This window comes from Apus apus, chromosome 2 (assembly GCF_020740795.1).
Source record: "Apus apus isolate bApuApu2 chromosome 2, bApuApu2.pri.cur, whole genome shotgun sequence".
Taxonomy (NCBI): Eukaryota; Metazoa; Chordata; class Aves; order Apodiformes; family Apodidae; genus Apus; species Apus apus.
In genome coordinates, this window is record NC_067283.1 from 15,139,084 (window position 1) to 15,159,574 (window position 20,491).

Below are 20,491 nucleotides of genomic sequence, written 5' to 3' on the forward strand. Positions count from 1 at the left end.
CCTAGGCTTTGGCTCTTTTGTGGAAAAAACTGTGATGCCATATATAAGTACAACACCAGCCAAACTCAGAAATCCTTGTACCGGTGACCAGAACTGTACAAGTCCATTTAGCTATAAAAATGTGCTCAGCCTTACCAGTGAAGGAAGTAAATTCAATGAGCTTGTAGGTAAACAGCACATTTCTGGGAATTTAGATTCTCCTGAAGGTGGATTTGATGCAATAATGCAGGTTGCTGTTTGTGGGGTAAGTGTGTATTAGTTTTCTTTACTACTCTATTAGATAATATTGTTTTTATACAGCGTTGGTGTTTTATGGTGGCAGATGTTGGAATGTGTCACCTCATGCGAGCAAGACAAGGTAGACTAGGCAGACTGCATGGATACAAGTGTTGATCTAGAGATCTCTAGTGAGTAAATGAAACCAGGAAGGTGCTAATTTAAAGATCACCTTCATAGCAGATAGGTATGTTCTGGAGTTCTTAAAGTTTGCTCTAAGAGTCAAAATTCTGCTCAAAAGTGTATGAAATTCTGAGAAAACAACTATTCTCAAATTATTTCAAAGCTCTTCTTGTTGACTCAGAATAGTTTAATGGATTGTAATTTCTAATAGCTTCTCAGATAGATGTAGATGAAAACCTCATTTTTCTTTTTTTTGAAGATCTGATCTAGATCATCTTTGTTTCCATAGTATGACAGACTGTTGCATGCACCTGTACAACATGGGTTCCCAAACAATAGATATCCAGGCTTACTGCTTTGTTACCATATTATTATGCAGTTTATCAGTGGAGTCAGGACTTAAAGAAACAATCTGGAGTCTTATTATTTTTATTTGTTGTGGTAAATTATATATATGTGACCTTGTTGTATGGCCTTCTCCCCTTAAATTAACTAGGGCTTCAATTCTGGAAGAATTTTTGAAAAAGGGGAAAGGGCAAGTTACAGAATTTGAGTTGTGGGCCAAGATGCTAGTGGGATGGTGAAAAAGGACAGTCAAGTCCTTTTTCCAAGTCCATAGTGCTGGCAAGCACTATTTTGGGTGTGAATCTGGACTAGATTGGCAAAGCCTGATGATTCTATTGAGCCTAACACTGAGCAAGCCACAATCTTCCAGTTGAGGATTGCACTAGTGCTCCACACGCTTACATTGTCCTCTGTGTTCAAGCTGCATGGTACCAACATAGAGGTGGACTTGGGAGCGTAGAAGAGCTGAACAGACATGCCTGATTTCTAAAACCCAATTCAGATACTCTAGTAAGAACTAAACATACCAAGATAGGTCTTAAAGAGGATTTTGTGCCTTTACTGAAAAACAAGCGGCAGATGTTTTAGAGTGGACATGCAATTAAATGCAAGTGCTTTTAAGATTTGAGTGAATTATGATTTCCAGAGTGACAATTTTGCAGTATGATTTCTCCTGTCTGTCTACTTTTTCATGTATTTGTCTCTGAAGTGTCAGTCTCCATTGCTATAAAATAAATCTCTGCAAAATACCAAAAATCCATTTTGTTTCTTTCCTAAGGATCAAATTGGCTGGAGGAATGTTACTAGGCTATTAGTGTTTTCCACAGATGCTGGATTTCACTTTGCAGGAGATGGTAAACTTGGTGGAATTGTTTTACCAAATGATGGAAAATGTCACCTAGAAAATAATATGTACACAATGAGCCACTATTACGTAAGTCTTCACACGATCTTCTAGACAAATATTTTGTGGGATTTAAGTTAAAAAAAACTCATTAGGTCATCTGGTGTGTATGTGTGTATATATTTATATACTTTCAGGCTGCTACATCTTTTGAACTTTACCCATTTACTTCTGTATCACATGAAGTGACATTAGCTTAACCAAAACAAATGTGCAAAAATTGTTGTAATTGGAAAATTTCATTAAGTAGCAAATTTCACACTGTGATTTGTGTTGTTGGATTTTAACCACTTTAGTTAGTTAATTTAATAGTTAGTTAAGTTAGTTAATTTAGTTAATTAGTAATTCTGCATGTTACTAAGTAAAATTTATGATAAAAGTATGCGTAACAACATTGCTTTCATGGTTTTATTGTTAGGTAAATCAGACAAAAAATGAAAAATGAATACTAGATGGGGTAAACACCAGGCTTTACAAAGAAAGCTCTTGTGTTCATACATTCCTAAAGTTAAGTCTACATTGTCCAATAAAAAAGTAAATTTAATTTGGCTTTATTTGACCTTTATGAAACAGTGCAAAAGTTAGTGGTTTTCATTGAGATTAGTCATATGGAGAACTGTCAAGGGCAATTTTGAGGGAACATTGGGAATTTAACTTGGAGACGTTAAATGGTCAGGAATATAAAATATTAGGATTGTAGTCCCTTCTAAAAGACACCTAATCTTATGGGGCATATATGGAATCTTTTCAGTACATGTTTGTGAACAAGGTTGTTTTCCTGTTGAGCTGTAACGTGGGCTGGTGAAGTCTTACCTATGTTTCTAAAGGTGATTTGTATTTAGACATAGAAAACTTTCTGATGGTTTTCTAGCATGTGTCCCAAATTTGAACAGTATTTTATGCTTGATTTTTATAGGATTATCCTTCTATTGCTCATCTGGTACAAAAGCTTAGTGAGAACAATATTCAAACAATCTTTGCTGTTACAGAAGAGTTCCAGGCAGTTTATAAGGTAAAGATAAATAATACGTGTTTCTGGTCTCTGCTTTTTCGCCTCTAAAATAATTAAAAATGCTTGATTTGAAATGAAAATAAATATGGAAGTGATCATGGAAGTAATATTTTGCTATTCAGGTTTTTGTTATGAAGCCTTTTTTCCTTGTTCAAATTGATACAGAGTGCAGGTGTGATTTCTAGAGAGAAAGTGCCCCTCCTTACCTCTCTTTTATAGGTGGGAGGGAGCAGAAAACATATTTGCAGTGCTAACTTCTATGAATATTTTTACAGCAAAATAGCTGAAAGGGGTGTGGATACTGAATCAAGAGACATGCTTATGAAAGAGCATATTTTGTCCTTTGTGGTCTATTTATATCCCCAGTGTTTAAAATTAGCTAAACTGCTAGATGTGATTGTGAAATAGGAAATGACTGTGTAAAGAAGGTGCATATTTTCCCCATGTTTTAACCTAAGGAGGTATTTTTTTAATCTATATTCAAACTAAGGCTGTTTTGTTGTTGTTGGAAGTCATCTTTTATATCTACCTGTTGCTAATACACTGCAAGTGTGTTGCTTCTGTAGGATCTTGAAGGTACACTGTGTGTGGTCAGTTTGTACAAGAGAAGATCTTAGTATTTTATTACCAAATTTCACATGGAAATTCAGAGAAGAAAAGGCTGGATATTTTTTTAACTAGTAGTGCTGTGTATAACCCCAAAAATCATGAAGATCACTGGCAACAGTTTAGCCTTGTTTTTTGAAGTATTTGATCTTGAGTCGTTAATTTACTAAAGCCATACAGATATTTAGAATACAAATTATACTTTGTTAGTAAGTCTAATTTCCCTTTTTCTTTTGTAAATTTTGAAAGGAATTGAAAAATCTGATACCAAAATCAGCAGTGGGAACATTGTCTTCAAACTCCAGCAATGTGATTCAGCTGATCATTGATGCATACAATGTAAGTTCAGATTTTAATTAAGGTTGTATTAGTTTTCTGGCTTCTGAAGTTGTTGTGAGTTTCTCAGGCAGGTACTCCAAGGTGTTTGTGTTGGGTTTTTTTTGCCTGCAAAATAGGAATTTGGTATACTAAACAATAAATACACTGTCATTGTATTGGAATCACATTAGACATCTAGACACTATGGCAATAAGATGACTGGAAAGACACTCTTAAAGCTGCTTGAAACACCATTACAAAGGAGGAAGAAACCAAAACAACCTCACAAAACAGAAGAGCACAAACAAACAGAAAAACCCCAACATGCACTGTTTCTTCAGTACCTTCAGTTCTTTGCCTTCCTTCCACGTGGAGGAGAAAAGGGCCATATTGCAACCTCTTTACCCCAAAGGAAATGTCTGTATTAACCTCAGGGACTCCTGGGTTGAGCCCCAAAATATTTTCTTCATGTCTTTGTTGTGTAAATGAACCCCATTTCTCCGTAGGAATACAAGGGGCAAAGAAGGTCTGTAGAGACCTGCTCTGACTCTGTGGAAGGGGGTTTAGCTGTGAGAAGGGGTCACCATGGGCAGCCCCAGGCTGGTGTTTCTCGGCATCTTGGAACATACGTAATTCCAGTGCATCCATGAATTTGGTGCTTAGACTGTACAATGCCTTTTTTCTTTTTTCTTTTTTTTTTTGGCAAAATGCTTATGCAACTCATTTCAAAGTTAGCTAATAACTATTGTTTTAGTCCCTTTCTTCAGAGGTTATCCTGGAAAACACCAAGCTACCAAAAGGAGTGACAATCAGTTACAAGTCTTTCTGCAAGAATGGAGTGAATGACACACAAGAAGATGGAAGGAAATGTTCTAACATTTCAATTGGAGATGAGGTAAACTTACAGTATATGTGATGCTGCTCAAAATTCATCTAACATGTCCAACACTCAGTACTTTTTTTTTTTTACAGACACAACTTACAGTAATGTGGTACTTAATTTATTTTTCCTTGCAGGTTAGATTTGAAATTAATGTAACAGCTAATGAATGTCCAAAGAAAGAACAAAATGAAACATTTAAGATTAAACCACTGGGATTCACTGAAGAGGTGGAAATTAATCTCCAGTTTGTCTGTGAATGTCAGTGTCAAAGTGAAGGAGAACCTAATAGTCCAGCCTGCCACGAAGGAAACGGAACGTTTGAATGTGGTGCATGCAGGTAAATAAATAGACATTACGTTTATTTTTGCAAAAGGAAAATATGTGCAATACTTTTGTTTCTTTAATCAGGCTTTATTTGGTTCTACCATTATTTTTTTTAAGTGAAAGGACAAAAATTACTGACACAGACATATTTCTTTTAGGATATTTTTACATGCTGTCCTGTCTCTGCAAATAATCCATATGATGCAATTAATCGTATTGATCGTTAGTTTGTTACTATTGGACAAGTCAGAATTTGAATTTGGCCTTGAGTCAGTTCTTTAAATGATACAGGTCTTACTGCTCTTTTGTTTCTTTATTTGATTTTGAGGTCTATGTAATCTGTCAAAATTCGGAATTTTTGGAACAAAATGAATGGGATTAATTGTGATATTTTTGCAGGTATTCATACTGATCTAATCAGATCCTTCTAATGTGAGGTCTGCTGATTTTGAGAAATTTAAAGTCTTCCTAGTTTTTTGTTAGGAGCTCCTACCCAGATAAGCACCAGTTGTTTCGTATCAGGAAAGAGTAAAAACTCAAAGAATGATCTTTTATTTTGGATAACATCCCCAGTCTCTTCTGCCTCCTTAATTTCAAACCTTTTGGGATCTTATTACCATATTTCTTCTAATGGCATGTATTTATAAATCCTTCATTCTAAATACAACATTTTTATATACATATGCCTTTGAAATATCTGTTATTGCCAATCACAGGGATTAGATTAGACATATATTCCTTACTACACGTTTGAAATTTAAGTAAAATTATACTGGATTTTCTGGAATTACACACAATGAATAACACAATGAAAGTAGAGCAGAAGCTTTCAGTTCAGACTGGTTGAAGATCAACATAGTAGGTTAAGGTTTTAGCCTTTTTTTTTTTTCTCCTCCAAGAAACCTGCAGCAAAAATGAAAATTTCTTGGAAACACATGAGGTGAGAATGGTTAAGAGCAGAATTAATTTAGGTACTTCTCTAGGAAAACAAGATCCAGGACTTTGGAAAACTATATTGGTTCCTTCTTAATGAACAGTTATGGAAATAAAATTTGTAAATATTCATTGCTCATGGTTTAATATGTGACTTATTAAAAATAAAGCAATATATAGTGTGTACAATCTTGGAGGACTTCTGGCGTAGGCCTGAGTAACATCTGCCTGGTGAATTTGTTGGTGGTAGTTAATGGGGCATTTGGAAGACTAGATAAGGCTCACTAGCTGCTTAGTATTCTTTAATTTGAGGAGTAAGCTGCTTTGATCCATAAATACTGGAAAAAATGCTCCATTTTGCAGTCAGTTTTTGGTGTTCCCTTTAAAAAAGGAAAGCATATTTTCCCTTCTTCCTGTAGAAAGGCTTGTTAAACTTGGTATCCCTGTCACTGGTGTCCCCATGATTTCACAGAAAGGAGAATAGCCCTGAGGGGGTAAGAGCAACAGTAGCAGTTTCCTGATGGAAGTGTCTCTGATTGACAGGCTGTTGTCAATCACTCATGGGAACAAGAACAACCTCCATTTGTTCATTGATATTTTAACCTTGGTAATGAGAAATGCTGATCCCCAAAGATCTTGGCAGCTCTGAAGATCATCTACTCTGCTGCCTAATTACTGTTCCTGGGAAATCTTTTCATTGAAAAATGACAGCAGCTATGTTGAACAGTCACTGTCACTTAAAATAATTACTGTTCTGTCACATGCAAAAGGAATTAATAGTGGTTATGTGACAATTCAGTTAGAGGTGGTGACATGTAGTTTCTCACCTGGAACAAGTAATCAGCATAGGACCAACTTAGTCCAATTTGCTTGAGTTACTTCAAGGATGGCAACATAGATGTCAACTGTAAATATCATTTGAAATTTCACTCAGAATATCCCTTGAGATAACAGTCACTTTTACGGCTGTTCTTTGTGCAATCTTTTACTTAACTTTAAATTTTCGGTCGTGTTTTTACCTTGCAGATGTAATGAAGGACGGATTGGAAGACTATGTGAATGTAGTACAGATGAAGTAAATAGTGAGGATATGGATGCTTACTGCAGGAGGGAGAACAGTACAGAAATATGCAGCAATAATGGAGAATGCATTTGTGGACAATGTGTGTGCAAGAAAAGAGAAAACACCAATGAAGTGTATTCTGGCAAATACTGTGAATGTGATAACTTCAACTGTGATCGATCAAATGGTCTGATTTGTGGAGGTGAGAAACTACTTCAGACTTTTCTGCAGGCAAAACTGACTAGCAGATTACAAGTTTGTCCTGTTTCTATCCTGTAGAGTAGTGATATTTAGCTTATAGATCATAGCTACTTGATTACAGAGATGAGAGTATCCACAGATGTAGTGATTAACATCTGTTAGTAGAACAACTCTGTGATCATAAACATATAATGTGTTAATACGCGTTTCGCCTTCCTTGATTCAGCACTCCAAGAAGGATGTAAAGTGAACTTCACTTCTGCTGTTTATTACAGAATTACCCTCAGGTATTATAGTAAAGAATGCTGAGACAACTGGCCTGAGATTATAATGTTATACTGGCTCAGTGTCAATAAAAAGAGATAATGACCTCAGCTCACTTCTAATAGTGAGTGCTTGACGAGATACCGGTGAGATGCTATCTTGAGACTATTCAGAAAGGTAAGTGAAGATTAGAACATGCAAGATCCAGAGAAACATCCTAAGTGCTTGAAACAGGTCTTTGATAGCAGTTAATTCCCCAAATCAGAAGCAATTTAGAGAATCCTGCAACAGCCAGTGTCTAAATTATTTTGCTGCGTGTATTTTTGTCCTGTAACTTCCCTAGGCTGCGTTTCATACAGAAGTACCTGCTAGGAGTGTAGCTACTGCCTCAGTTTTGACTGAGATACAAAAATAAAGCAGAAGCTGTGAAGCCTTAATTGAATTAGGAGAACACTTCATCTGTCCAATTTGTTCAGAATACACTTATTGCTCACCAGCTCCACAAAGGATCAGAGCAGTGGTGGTGGTGTTCCAAAATGCCTGATGACAGATGTGTATTGACTTGAACATTTTATTATCAGTGGAGAAGGAGAGGTGTAGCTAAAGGTCTTTCAATTTCATCCAAATAACCTTTCTGGAGATACAGGTATGCAGTTTCCTGTGTAGGGATTGTAAGGAGCATAAAGTTTGGTTGTGTGGATGAGGTCAGAAGTACAGCAGCTGAATGGTGGTGTTCTAGAGAGCCAAAGTTGTTTCATTTTTCTGTTATGAAATCTAAGTTAGTGCATTCTTCATCTTTTTGGGTGTTGCTTTATAGATGTACATAGTGATAGATATGAAGACAGTAGTAATCAATGCATCTATATACATATTCAATTGTGAACTGAAGGAGTGCTGTAATGCATTCCACCGTGGAGATATGGCCATTATTATTGTACTTGATGAGCTTTCCCTAGCCTTGTTACTTTGTTCATGAAAGGAAATCCACATGTAGGAGAATGGGAGGAGAGGGAAAACACCTCCAAGTAGTTTTTCACAGAGATAAAATTTCTTTTGTAGCTGCCAATTGATTGGTGTCGTTACGTCTCCACCAGTGTTTTCTCTGTATGTATCCTGAGATGGTGAACTTTTATTTCTTACTATGGAAGATTTTGTTTTATATTGGACTTAATTTCACTGAGACATCTTTTTCAATGCACAGGAAATGGTATCTGCAAATGCAGAGTGTGCGAGTGTTTCCCCAACTTCACTGGTAGCGCGTGCGATTGTTCTTTGGATACTTCACCGTGTATGGCATCTAATGGGCAGATCTGCAATGGAAGAGGAACCTGTGAATGTGGCACCTGTAATTGTACAGATCCCAAATTCCAAGGCCCCACATGTGAAATGTGTCAGACTTGTCTTGGTGTCTGTGCTGAGCACAAGTAAGTACCTAGAAAACCCAAGTCCCGGTTTCTATGTATTTGAGTTTGTGATGTTTACATGTGCAGAATTTTTAAAATGAGGCTTTTCATACTGTGCTTTCTTCTACCCTGAAATGTAGGGACATCGTATCATATCATCCCTTTAGGCAATAAAAGTTGTTGGGTGAGAATCAATAGTTACAAACAAAACATTATTCATACAGTATTTTGATTGCTTCCAGGTAGGCTAATTGTTTCTTCAATTCTTTCCCTGCTGTGTTTTGTTAGGCATAGAAATATGTTCATTCTGTTAAATCAGTTTTAATCATTCGGATTGACTTGGGCAGGTCACAGCTTTCCCCTATTTCATGTATGATTATCTACAGCCAATCTTCTGTGGATCAGTACTGTGACAGGCTGTAAAGTCCCATCATCTTGCCCATTTGAAATTAATGTGGCACAAGAATATGTATACCGTGCAATTTCCAAAATAGTTAAAATTTCAGCAAAGATTTTTGCTTAAAATTTTTATTCTGAAATACTGTTGAAAAAGTCAGACTATCCTCACAGTTGAAAACTAAACCTTGATCTGTGTCAGCCAGTGAAATTTGCATCCCTGACTTTGGAAATCGAGGTTTTTACAAACCAAGCATTTTCTGCATGGAATTTTGAAATAAACTTAGTGGCTGGGCTTTGTCCGGCTGATTTGAAGGTTTTCTCTCAGTGCAGTCTTTTTAGTATAAAAATTGTGTTCAGTCTGCTTTTTTCAGTGAGAGGGATATCCTACTCTAAAGCTTGTCACTCAGTTTACTTTTAACCTGTCTCTCAAATTCTGTTTCACTATAAATACTCAGTTTTTTACACTGCCTTCTGAGTATTCATGTTTCAGGTGGAGATATCAAAAAAGTTTTAGCCTTCTTTCCTTTTCGAGGTGTAGGCAATTAATTTTTTCTGTCCTTGAAGCTTGTGGGTCATTCAGGGAGAGAGGAATATATTAAAGGAGGCTTTTGTTAATCAGAACGTACATAAAAGTTCTGACTGGTGAAAGGCCATGTCTCACTTTTTTCCTGGCCTTTATGGCAAAAGGATTGGGGTTTTTTCCACATTTTCTCCTTTTATTTAGATTAAATGCTAGAAATCTTTTGTGGATGTATTACAAAGTATTGCTTCTGATTTGTCCTTCCACAGGGACTGTGTTCAGTGCAGAGCTTTTGATAAGGGAGAAAAGAAGGAAACCTGTTCTCAGGAATGTATGCATTTCAACATGACACGGGTAGAAAGTCGAGACAAGTTGCCACAGCCCGGACAGCCAGACCCACTGTCTCATTGCAAAGAGAAGGATGTTGATGACTGCTGGTTCTACTTCACATATTCTGTCAACTCTAATGGTGAACCCAGTGTCCATGTGGTAGAGACCCCAGGTATGGACATGATGTTGCTGATGTTGCTAATTCATGGAGTTGTTGTGTACTACATAGTAGCTCTGGTTAATTTGTGAGAGTTAGATGCATTTGGAAATATTCCCTGAGTTATAGTTGTGGATGTCTGGAATTTGAGTGGCTTTAGAAAAGCATAAGTCTCTCTAGATCTAGTTTTTTCAAGCCTTTAGGCTGGCAGAAACAGGTTTTGGTTTTTAAAAACACAAGTCAATCAGATATACATATTTGTTATAACATTTCGTGTTTCCACTTGATATACTTCGCAGGCTTGTTTTAGGTGTCCTGTAGCAAGTCCTAGGTATCTAAATGTTGATAATTTTTTTTTCGGTTGGGCTTGTGCTACCGGTTAGAAATGATGTCTGTAAGTTTTTGTTGCTTTTTTATTTTCCTTCTTTTAATAATATGGGACCAGTCTTACACAAAAAAACACCCCAGCACAAAATTGTGGACCATACTGCAAACTGCTTAAATTACTTAATTCTGGGAGCATTTGCTTTTACTTAACTGAGGTACCTTCAAGAATAGATGTGAAAAGCCTTTTAGTTAATTAGTCCTTACTAGTCAACCATCCTTAATTTTGTTCAGTCTTCTCATGCAAAAAAAGAGAAAAATCTATATCTCAATCAGCAATTTACCATTTATTTACCAAAGATGATGTTAGTTTTAATCACTGGATGTTGCATCGAACAGTGCAAAAATTCTGGTTTTGTACATTTGCCATGTGTGGTCTCCTGGTTTATTTTCTTTTTTTATAAGCCCGATGTGAAGTACACAGCTTACCTTATCTGTGTGTTGAAGGGTTTACTGGTGTGTTCTACTCAAGAAATTTTCAGAAATCATCATTTGGGTGATCATTAGTACACATTTAATACAGATCAGTGGTTAGTGGCTCTTAGAAATAAATACCACTTTCATTCAGAATGTTTTAAATTCTCTAAAAATGTAGCCTGAAGTATAGAGGAGGACCTTGAGCCCCTCTTCTTTTGGGTGAGTCGAGACATGCTGTGTACTTTTGGGGTCTGACATCTTTTCTTCATGAATAAACTTCTGTTACCTTAGTTAAGAGCTGAATCAAACCTTCATGCCACAGGAGGCATCTTAATTTTGTGCCATACAAGTGCTGAAGGAAAGAGCTCTGTTCAGTAGAGCTGTTATTTGGTGGAGCAGACAGTTGTTCCTTACTGGTTGCCAAGGAATTCCAGTCATGTCCTGTCCCACTTCCCGCACTCCTGTAGCGGCAAGTACCAAGATTAGAAGTCTACACGTTGGGACTAAGCTATGTTCTTACTGACAGCACAGGAATTGCATTTAATTCCTCCTGACTCCTTCAGTCTGTGCATTGAGCTCTGCAAAATCCCCTGTCCAGTTTGTAATTATGAGGATTTTATATTACTAGAAGAGTTGGATTTAATTTTGGAAGATTATTATTTCTGTGCCATTCACCATAAATTGTTTTGCATCTGCATTACTTTTTTCAAACATAATTTGCTTATTTTGAAAGTACATTGTTTTTACCCAAAGAAGATGTTTTAAAAAATTTATTTCAGTACAGATCAGTTCTCAAGATGAGGAAATATCCTTAAAAATTCAGACAGAAGCAAAGTAATAACTTTATATATAAACTACTAGCAACAGCAGCCATCTGAGGTAAAATGAGGAACACCCTATTTCTGTGACACTGTTGACAGAGTATATGGGGACTGTATTGTTCATCTGCATTTTGTACTCTAGCTGGTTTATTCCTCCAGCACCACCTTTGACTTGGAGCTCTTGCATGTGTAAAATACAATTGCTAGTTACTTTATCTAATACTCTAGATTAATAGTTTAAGGGATTAGCAGTTTGTGGACTTTATCGTCAGAACACAAATTGTTCTGCTGCTAAGATTGAACACAAATTTGAAGCGTAAAAATAAGCTTATAGGAGGCACACATTCCAAAACTTCCATTATTTGAAAGGAAAGTAGTATTGGCATGTCTCTGATACTCAAAATACTGGCTAAAGTACAAAATAAAATTTTAAAGCACCTGAATATGCAATACCTTTTACAATTTTGTAAAATCATGCTTCCTTCACCTTGTTCCCTAGAATGCCCCAGTGGCCCTGACATCATTCCCATTGTAGCTGGTGTGGTTGCTGGAATTGTTCTTATTGGACTTGCATTATTACTGATTTGGAAACTACTAATGATCATTCATGACAGAAGAGAATTTGCTAAGTTTGAAAAGGAGAAGATGAATGCCAAATGGGATACGGTAAGTCAAGGGGCTTTTATCAGTTTTAAAGCTGCAGCAGTTGAGGAGGAATAGAAAGATTTTGTTCATGTGCTTTAAATGTTTCAGACTGTACTCCTGTCTTTTGGCCTATGGAGGAAAAGCAACATCCTTATTTTAAGCTGACTTTAAAATATGTTATGTGTTACCACTACCCAAAAAAAAGCAACGACAAAAAAAAACACCCAAACCTTTTTGAGAAGTACATTCTGGGTTAGAAAAGGGAGTAGTAACTTCAGCTGAAAGGAAATTTCAGAGAGAAAATGTGATAGTGACAGAACAATTCAGCAGTGCAGTTTCTACCACACCTTACAACTTGTTAAAATGTTTATTAGAAGATGAGTCACTTTTATATAAAATAAAGAAGAAAATTTTATGCTGATTAAAGAGGTCTTGTAAATGCTCATACAGGCTTAGTTGACAGATTCAGTAACTGGTCACAAAATCATTCCTGGTTCTGGTTTGTTGAAATCTTCCCAGCCTCTTGTCAACAGAAAAGTATGCAAGAATAATAAGCTTATGGTCCATAGGCTCACATAGGCTGTAGGGTCACTGCCTCTGGGAAACTGTAGGAATCTGCTGAATCAAAAACCTTTCACTACAGTTCTGTAGAAGTCAACACCCACATATGCTTGATAAGAGAATACTTTTAAAAAATTTCCTAGGAAGTCTTTTATTTAAGAAAATTAATTCTATGCTGGGGACAAAAAACCCTAATATTTCTCTTTATACATAGCATGACTTTTTCCTGTGATAGGTGAGAATGACACTTTTCTTTTTTGTCCTGTTGAATTATTCGACATTGACCGTTTCTTTTACTTCAGCAAGAAAATCCAATATACAAGAGCCCTATTAACAATTTCAAGAATCCAAACTATGGACGTAAAGCTGGTCTCTAAGTCTCAGTTTGTATCTTCTTTCATTTTCTTCCTTTTTTCCTTTGCATGCCACATCAAGCTCACTGTGTGTCACAGTTAATCACAGTTTGAGTCTTTTCTCAAGTTATCTACTGCTGCTTTGATTTGGGGATTTTAAAGATTGCAACTTGAAAAATTTTAACTTGTTTTGACAGCAAGATTGCCTGCTTACTAATCACACCAGTACTGGCTTAAACTACTCTTGATTAATTTTTGTTTTCCTTTCATTCTTGGGGATAAGTGTATGGATATATAATAGATCAGCTGTTAGGACTGAAGAAGCTCTTGGATTGTGGAGAGACCCAGCATTCAGGGGAGGGGAGTGTTTGTCTTCTATTTCCTGTAATCAGCAGTCAGTTTGCTTAAAGTTGATATGTTTGCAAAGCTAGTTTAGATATTGCTCAGATATCTCAGTCTATAAATATCACTGTTTTACAGTAACTCTGGGAACATTCAGGGTAGCCTTATGGATTTTTTTTTTTTATTATTCTTAACTGCTTTGGCTTATCAACCTAGTATAGAACTAGCCTGTGTTTAAAGTCTGAAATGCATGTGCTCTGCTGATCTTGTAATTATAGTTGCATATTATTTTTTCCATTATTATTTCTATTTAAACTGGCTGCATCACAGTCATTGTAGCCCAGCCAGCTTGGGGTCTCCATAGAAACAAAAACAGTAATATGAGCGGAGGAAATATTCTTGTCCCCTCTAGATGCATTTTCCCCCAGTTTCTTAGTTCCTTGTAAACTCTGCCTGAACACCTCATGTCTGTTTGGAAATGATTACTTGAGTTCTCTTCACGCCCAAACATGTAAGAAGAAACAGCAGTATCCAAAAGAATAATACAGTAAACCAGAAGGGATGGATAGGTATCTTCTGCAGACTTTGGGGTTTTGCTTTCTTGAATTCTTAGGTGTTCTCCTCCTCACCTGGAATCTTCAGCTGCTGGGGAAGGAATAAGTTTGGGAATGGATGTTGGAACAGGGTTGAGAGATAAGTACAGAGGTTGGATTAGAGGGAGGGGAGTGAAGTCAGGAAGGCAGCACATCCCTTTAAATATCCAAACTTTTTCAGGAGCCCATGGAAGGAAAGGATCTCTAAGTCTTAATTTTATTCTGTCTGCTGTCTGCCTTTTTCTGTGTTGCACTCAAAAGATTTTGTAAAGGAAAAATGAGGGGAGAAAGCAAGAATGAAGAGTATTTATGTTCTAGGTCCTAACTGTAACAAAAATTTCAAATCCTTGGTCTAGCATTCTCAGCCCTTCCTTGTTGAAATACACTTTCATTTTCTCTTTGCAGTCATTTCACTTTCCTGTGTGTCCAAAATTGATTGTGTAAGTGTTCATTTTGCTTGCCATACCAACCACATTAACCACCTTTCTACTTTTCTTCTGAGTCAATTTTTCTAGGGAGGAAATGGAGATCTTGTTTGTTTCTAACATTTCACATAATTCATCTGGTTAAGTTCCTGTTACCTTCTCTGCTGCTATTCATTTAGTTGGGTACTTTCTGTTGCATGCAGGACAAGCACCTAACAAACCATATGGTGTGTAATTTCCATTCTGTGCTCTCGTTCTCCACCCCATGACTCTTTCAGGATCTAATATCCTCAGTGCTGTCATCTCTCCTCAAGATGTGTTTCTTGCAGAGAGCTTTTCTCTTATGTAAATGGAAGGATTGACTTCTGCCTTTTGGTTTAACTCACTGTGAAGATTAAAGTATGACAGAGTGTGGGTTTTTTAAAACATTACTTTCTCCTTTTTTATATTCATAGAAATACCAGAACTTTAAGGAGAGTGGGAAATGGGTTTAGCTTTATTGGCCACCAAAAAGGCAGAGATCAGTACTGGCACAATAGGTGACCCACATGAAGTAAAAGGAGAAAATCCTCCTTTCCTCTACAACTGAGATTTTCTGGGATTTTTAGACTGTTGAACCTTTTATCTAGGTGAAGGAGTTGTCTTCTATTGCCAAAGCAAGAAAGTCATCTGAAATCCCATTACAAGAAAATTAAACTGCTGTAGGGTCCCTCCAGGTTTCTACATATACAGTAAAATCAGCTGCACAGTTTATAGGGGACTTAGTTACTGCAGTGAGTGAACTGCAGCACCATGAAGCTTCTTGTGGACCAGGTGCCCAAATACTTCACCGGTGCTGGCCTGTGATGTTGAGAATGACTTGTCACCACAGTGTCAGTGCTCAAGCCAGCTGGGTTGAACTGTCTTCAGTTTGTCCTTGGTCTGCAGCATAGCTACTGTCCTAGTGTCCTTTCAGTGCTGTCAGGCCTTACTGTCTTTGCTGCCTGCCCCGCTTAGGTTGGTGCCACTGGAAGAGAACGTAGGTGTCAGCAGCCCTGCTGCTTCCCGCCAGGGGTGGTGGGTGCTGCCCTCTGTTGTCTGCTTTGCTCTTAACCTTGCACTTTGTCTCATCCCCTGATGCAACTGCCCTCTTTACAGGCTGAGAGATGCCACATTTTATATGACTGTAAAATAATTATGGATATTCGTGGCAGGTGAAAATACTAAGAAGTAGCTCCTGAACAGTGTATGTAAATTAGTTTAAATATTCTATAGCTTCTTGCAATGACTTAGGCCTTAAACCCACTATAAAGTAGCTCAAGTGACTGTTGAAACAGTAAGTCCACTCTGCAAGAATATAGCTCTTCATCTGCTGCAGGTACTTTTTTTAAATACCTCAATTGTTATTTTGAAGTATTTCACTCAATATTGTATATAGTTATTGTTTGTTAATTTTATGTTTTAAGTGTGCATGGTGTTTTCATTCATAGGGGCATGTGACAAAAGTGTTTTCCCTTAACTCTGCATGCTTAAGCCAGTGTATTCTCTGCAGTGGTGTAAAGAAAGCAAGTTAATTTAAAAAACAGTAGTATTTCTCTAAGACAGCAAGTTTTGTGGCCAGTTAACAATCTGGGATGCTGCTTATCTCTGAAAGTTCGTACCATGTGCCAGCTGTGAGGGGCCCTAAGCAAGGTGACAGTGATATTTGACTAGTGGACATTGATTTACTTCTTCCATGTTAATTATAATGGTAACTGTCTGTAGAAGACCTTGCCAAGCCAGGGCTGAGACATAATGGTGGAGTGACTGGAAAGGCCAGGGCTGTTGCTGCCTGTCAAACTGAAGATACCAGGGAAGGACTTGCAAATCCATCAGGCCCCTCTGTTGCAGCTGATAAACCCTTGAAGTTGATCAAATGTAAGGTTGGGTTAAGCTAAATAATTCTGAGTGGCTTGACTAAATCTCCATTATTTGTAATGGGAATGGAGACACTTCACTGACACAGGCAGACACCTGGTTAAATGCCTTATTCAGTGACCTAAATCCCACTGTGTGCTGCTGCCAGTTCTTGGGAGCATAAAATGCAAGTACAAGGGAAGACAGTACAGCATTTCCATGTGTTTGTAAATAGGACTTATGCTAAATAAAAGGCATGTAATTTTAAATTCTGATTTGTCTTGAAAAAGCTTTATAGTAAAAAAAATCACACTCTTACTACGCAAATTGGATTTTAAACCTGATTCCAAATTCAAATAAATGGTATGAGCAGTACTGTGGAAATTCCCAAGTTTTGGTCCCAGTCTTTAGACCAGTTCTGACACTGTCTGACAAAAGTTAGCTCTGTTCTACAAATGAGAAAATGTAAACGTGTTCCTCCCTGGATGTGCTGGGGGTGGTTTGTTTCCTAAGATGTTGGAGGTTAAAGCACAATGTAACAACTATTGTATAATGCCTTGCCATTAAAAAGCTGTGCAGTATCTTCTAGTCTGCATATGTCAGCCTTACAGACTTTCTCTGCATTATAAACTTTATTGATTTGTATTTGTATCTTTAAGAATTCTCCTTTAAAACTCGTTGAGGAAACAAACAACATGCATTGCTAAGAACTTTGAGGCACAATGAGATACTTTAGTTACAAATTCAATCTCTCACCCCTGGTTGTTTTTCCAGTTTCATTTACATCTTATTGCTTTTTACATCTTAAAGCTTTTTATTAAAAATTTTGGGAGAGGGGTAATACTGCATTAACTTGTCTGGCTGAGAACTAGCCACAACACTTCCATTGTCCAGCAATCAAGGTTCTGACCGAAAGATTAGGCTGGAGTCTCTCAGGTCTAGGTAAGATTGGATGTGCCTCATGGCCCTTAGAGGAGCTGGCTTTAAGGAGAAACTGTCTTTGTCTGTGAAAGCAGCCATGGCAGAAAGGTGGTACACGAGTTAAATGGTCTTCCTTAGCAGCAGATATTATTGCTGGGGTAGACCAGTTACTTGCTCCATATCAGGTCTTGCACAAACAGAGGGCAATAAACTTTCCAGGAATCGTGATACAAAAATTTCACACCAAGTTGGTTTCTTGCTTGCCCTGTCATCTTTTGGCACATCCTGTAGTATTCCCAGTTAATTTTCCAGGTTTATGACCCTGAAAAAGCAGACACATCTGTATTTGCATGTCTCAGGGGAAGATTTCCTTTAATTTACTGTAGGAAAAATGGTTTTAACTTGAAATATTTTAAATACTCTGTAATTTAATAGAATAGAATTGAATTAATGTGGTTATATGGGCCATCCCAGATTGGGGGAACTACAAAGGGAGAGAGATTCCCTCACTCCTGAAAAAGGCCAGATGCGTTTCTGGCCAGAATTGTGCTCAGGCTGCCATCTGCACTGTTCTGAATTTTCTCAGCAATTATTTGTATATGCACAGAAGAGCTTTATATAGGTAAACAACATATTTTTTTAGGTCAGAGTTCAGGTTGTGATAAGAGCGCAGTGCTGCAGGTCCAGGCTGTATCAGTAAGAGTCCCAGCAGTAGCTCTTTCTTCTACTAAGATTTATCTGTTAATTTTGCGTTCAAAATATTCATCTTAGGTTTGCCAGGATGGCACAGATGGAGTAAGATTTACTGAGATAAAAGGAAACCTGGGAACAAAGGAAGCTTAAAATAAGCTTAATTTAGAGGTTTTCAAATCTCAGCCAGAGATCTAAGCATTTGTTCTGTAGGCATTTCTCATATCAGTATAAATAATGTTTTCATTACAGCATTTGCACCAGTTCAGAAGTTTCTTAGTTTTAATTGTTCATTTTGTGCATATGGGGATTGGGAGGACCTGCAGGAATAAAATGAGAATGACAAGTACTAAATGTTCAAGGTTGAATGTGATTATTAATAAAGTCATACAGGCCTTTCCACTTTGTTTCTAGAATTAAATTGTAATACAAGATACGCTTTTTAAATGTTTAATATAGCAGAATGTGCTCTGTGAACAGTCATGGTTTCAAGCAATGTTGTTTATAATTCTGTCCTTCCTTAAAAAATATAATGGGCTGCAGACCCCTGAGTTGATGGCTCAGCCCTGAGACAACCCTATGAAGATCAGCAGCTTTGAAGTAGGTCTGTGGTGTATACTGAACAGGATTGAGCCCTAACCCTTTGCTGTGTTAGCTGAGCATGCCTTTGTTAAATTTGCTAGAGAGAAAACTAGTTTAACTGAAGCTGTGTGTACAAACGAAACGTTAATGGGTAATTTCTTATGCTAATTTCTTAAGCTAGTTTTTACACTTGTTGCAAACACGGTGCTTTTTTTAATCACTTTAAATGCTAATACAAATCTCTTTCTTTTTCTAGGGTGAAAATCCTATTTACAAGAGTGCAGTGACAACTGTGGTCAATCCTAAATATGAGGGAAAATGAACACTGCTTGTGTAACTTCACAACACTGTATGCAGCATAGCGATTTTTGTAGTCACAGTAAGATAGATTTAGGGCAAACTGCAGTGATTTTACTAATTCATTTCATATAGGTTTGTTTTCCTGTGCAGGTTTTGAAAATGTACCATATGTAATTTTTTATTTTTATTTTCTTTTTGCAAATAAAAATAATCAGTGCCAGGGGTCTGACAAAAAAACACAAACAAACTTGAGACTGTGTAGCCTAGTCAGCTGAGGTCACATGGTGCCTTTTTGACCTTTTCCACTCCCGTGCTGTGAATCTTGGTCTTCTGCAGGGTGTAACACTGCTGTGGCATGACTGGGAGGGAAATGGTTAAAGCAATTAGCATGAGGGCTCTGCCTAGCCTTTTAGTATTAATTTTCTTAGCTTTACAGGGATATCAGGGCTTGAGTTTGCAGATACAATTAAACCCATGTAGCATGGAGCTGGTGGTTCATTGGTTTTCTACATGCTAGATTAAGTATATGGTAAGTTGAGTAAGCTGGAAGTGAGCAGTGTAAAAGACTGAAAAGTGTCTGCATACTTATTTTTCAGTTGCTTATTGACAAGTTATGGTTAAAGTGAACGGGTTTGAGAAGAATGTTAAGAAGGAAAAAATAGCTTTAAAGCACGTGCCATTACTGAAAAAGAAGGGCCTTACATCATACAGTGTCTTTGTTCTGTAATATTTCCTTGGTTTAAAGCCTGGTGCTTTGTCACCCTTCTAATCTTTTTAACCTATTTGGTTGCAGTTCTTTTTTGTAATATTTTTGTATCGACACAAGCTCTTTTTTTTTTTCCTCTTTTTTTGGGCAGTCTTAGCTGTAAATTTGCCTTTACCCTGTAGCTAAGATTGCGTAGTTTATCATGTGACATGAGTCACGCCTCATTCTTGACATGTGCCATGTATATTTGCCTTTGACCATTCAAACTGCATCATAGTCATATTCTTGTTTTAAGTGCCTTTTTATTTTAACAGATGTTCACTTTTTACAGTGCTATTACTGAAGTTATTTATTAAATAAAAGTACGTTAAAATACTTGAATCTTGTCTCTTTATCTTGTAGAAGTTGATTCTGTTAAAAAAACAACTGAGAACTCTGTCTGAGCAAGAGGCAATAGACATTGTAGTAATTCCAGATATGTCCTTTAGACCAAATCTGAGACAAGTTAAGGAGAAGTGATCTTGGGTAACAAACATTATCTGTGGTATGAAATGCACAGAGGCCACGGTGCAGCACAGGGCTCCATGTTACACACGGTGGTCATCGATTGGCATGTGTGCTTATGGGAGTTCTGTACTTCTGATAACTGTTCCAGAAAATGGACTATCTGGTCAATATTGTTTCACAACAAATGAGAAAAAATATGCATTTTGTACCAAAAAAGTCTTCATTCTGTGTTTTTTTTAAGAGTATAATGTTCTACAGTGATTATCAAAACCACATTGTAATTAAATACATGCCTAAACTATATTAAC

General features: G+C 37.1%; 1 protein-coding gene across 3 annotated transcripts in view; it reads left to right on the forward strand.

Annotated features, from left to right (window-relative positions):
• Positions 1–20,057, forward strand: part of ITGB1 (integrin subunit beta 1) — a 44,784-nt gene extending 24,727 nt beyond the window's left edge. The window contains exons 6-18 of one of the 3 annotated variants that reach the window (XM_051610361.1): positions 6–244; positions 1,523–1,678; positions 2,565–2,660; positions 3,516–3,605; positions 4,339–4,479; positions 4,602–4,804; positions 6,751–6,989; positions 8,454–8,676; positions 9,844–10,076; positions 12,183–12,349; positions 13,192–13,272; positions 14,583–14,617; positions 18,927–20,057. In XM_051610361.1, coding sequence (XP_051466321.1) covers positions 6–244; positions 1,523–1,678; positions 2,565–2,660; positions 3,516–3,605; positions 4,339–4,479; positions 4,602–4,804; positions 6,751–6,989; positions 8,454–8,676; positions 9,844–10,076; positions 12,183–12,349; positions 13,192–13,266 — 1,862 coding nt within the window. In that variant the 3' untranslated portion in view covers positions 13,267–13,272; positions 14,583–14,617; positions 18,927–20,057. The remainder of the gene's footprint in view (positions 1–5; positions 245–1,522; positions 1,679–2,564; positions 2,661–3,515; positions 3,606–4,338; positions 4,480–4,601; positions 4,805–6,750; positions 6,990–8,453; positions 8,677–9,843; positions 10,077–12,182; positions 12,350–13,191; positions 13,273–14,582; positions 14,618–18,926) is intronic. The other 2 variants (XM_051610359.1, XM_051610360.1) reach the window with 2 other exon arrangements.
• The last annotated feature ends 434 nt before the right edge of the window (positions 20,058–20,491 follow it).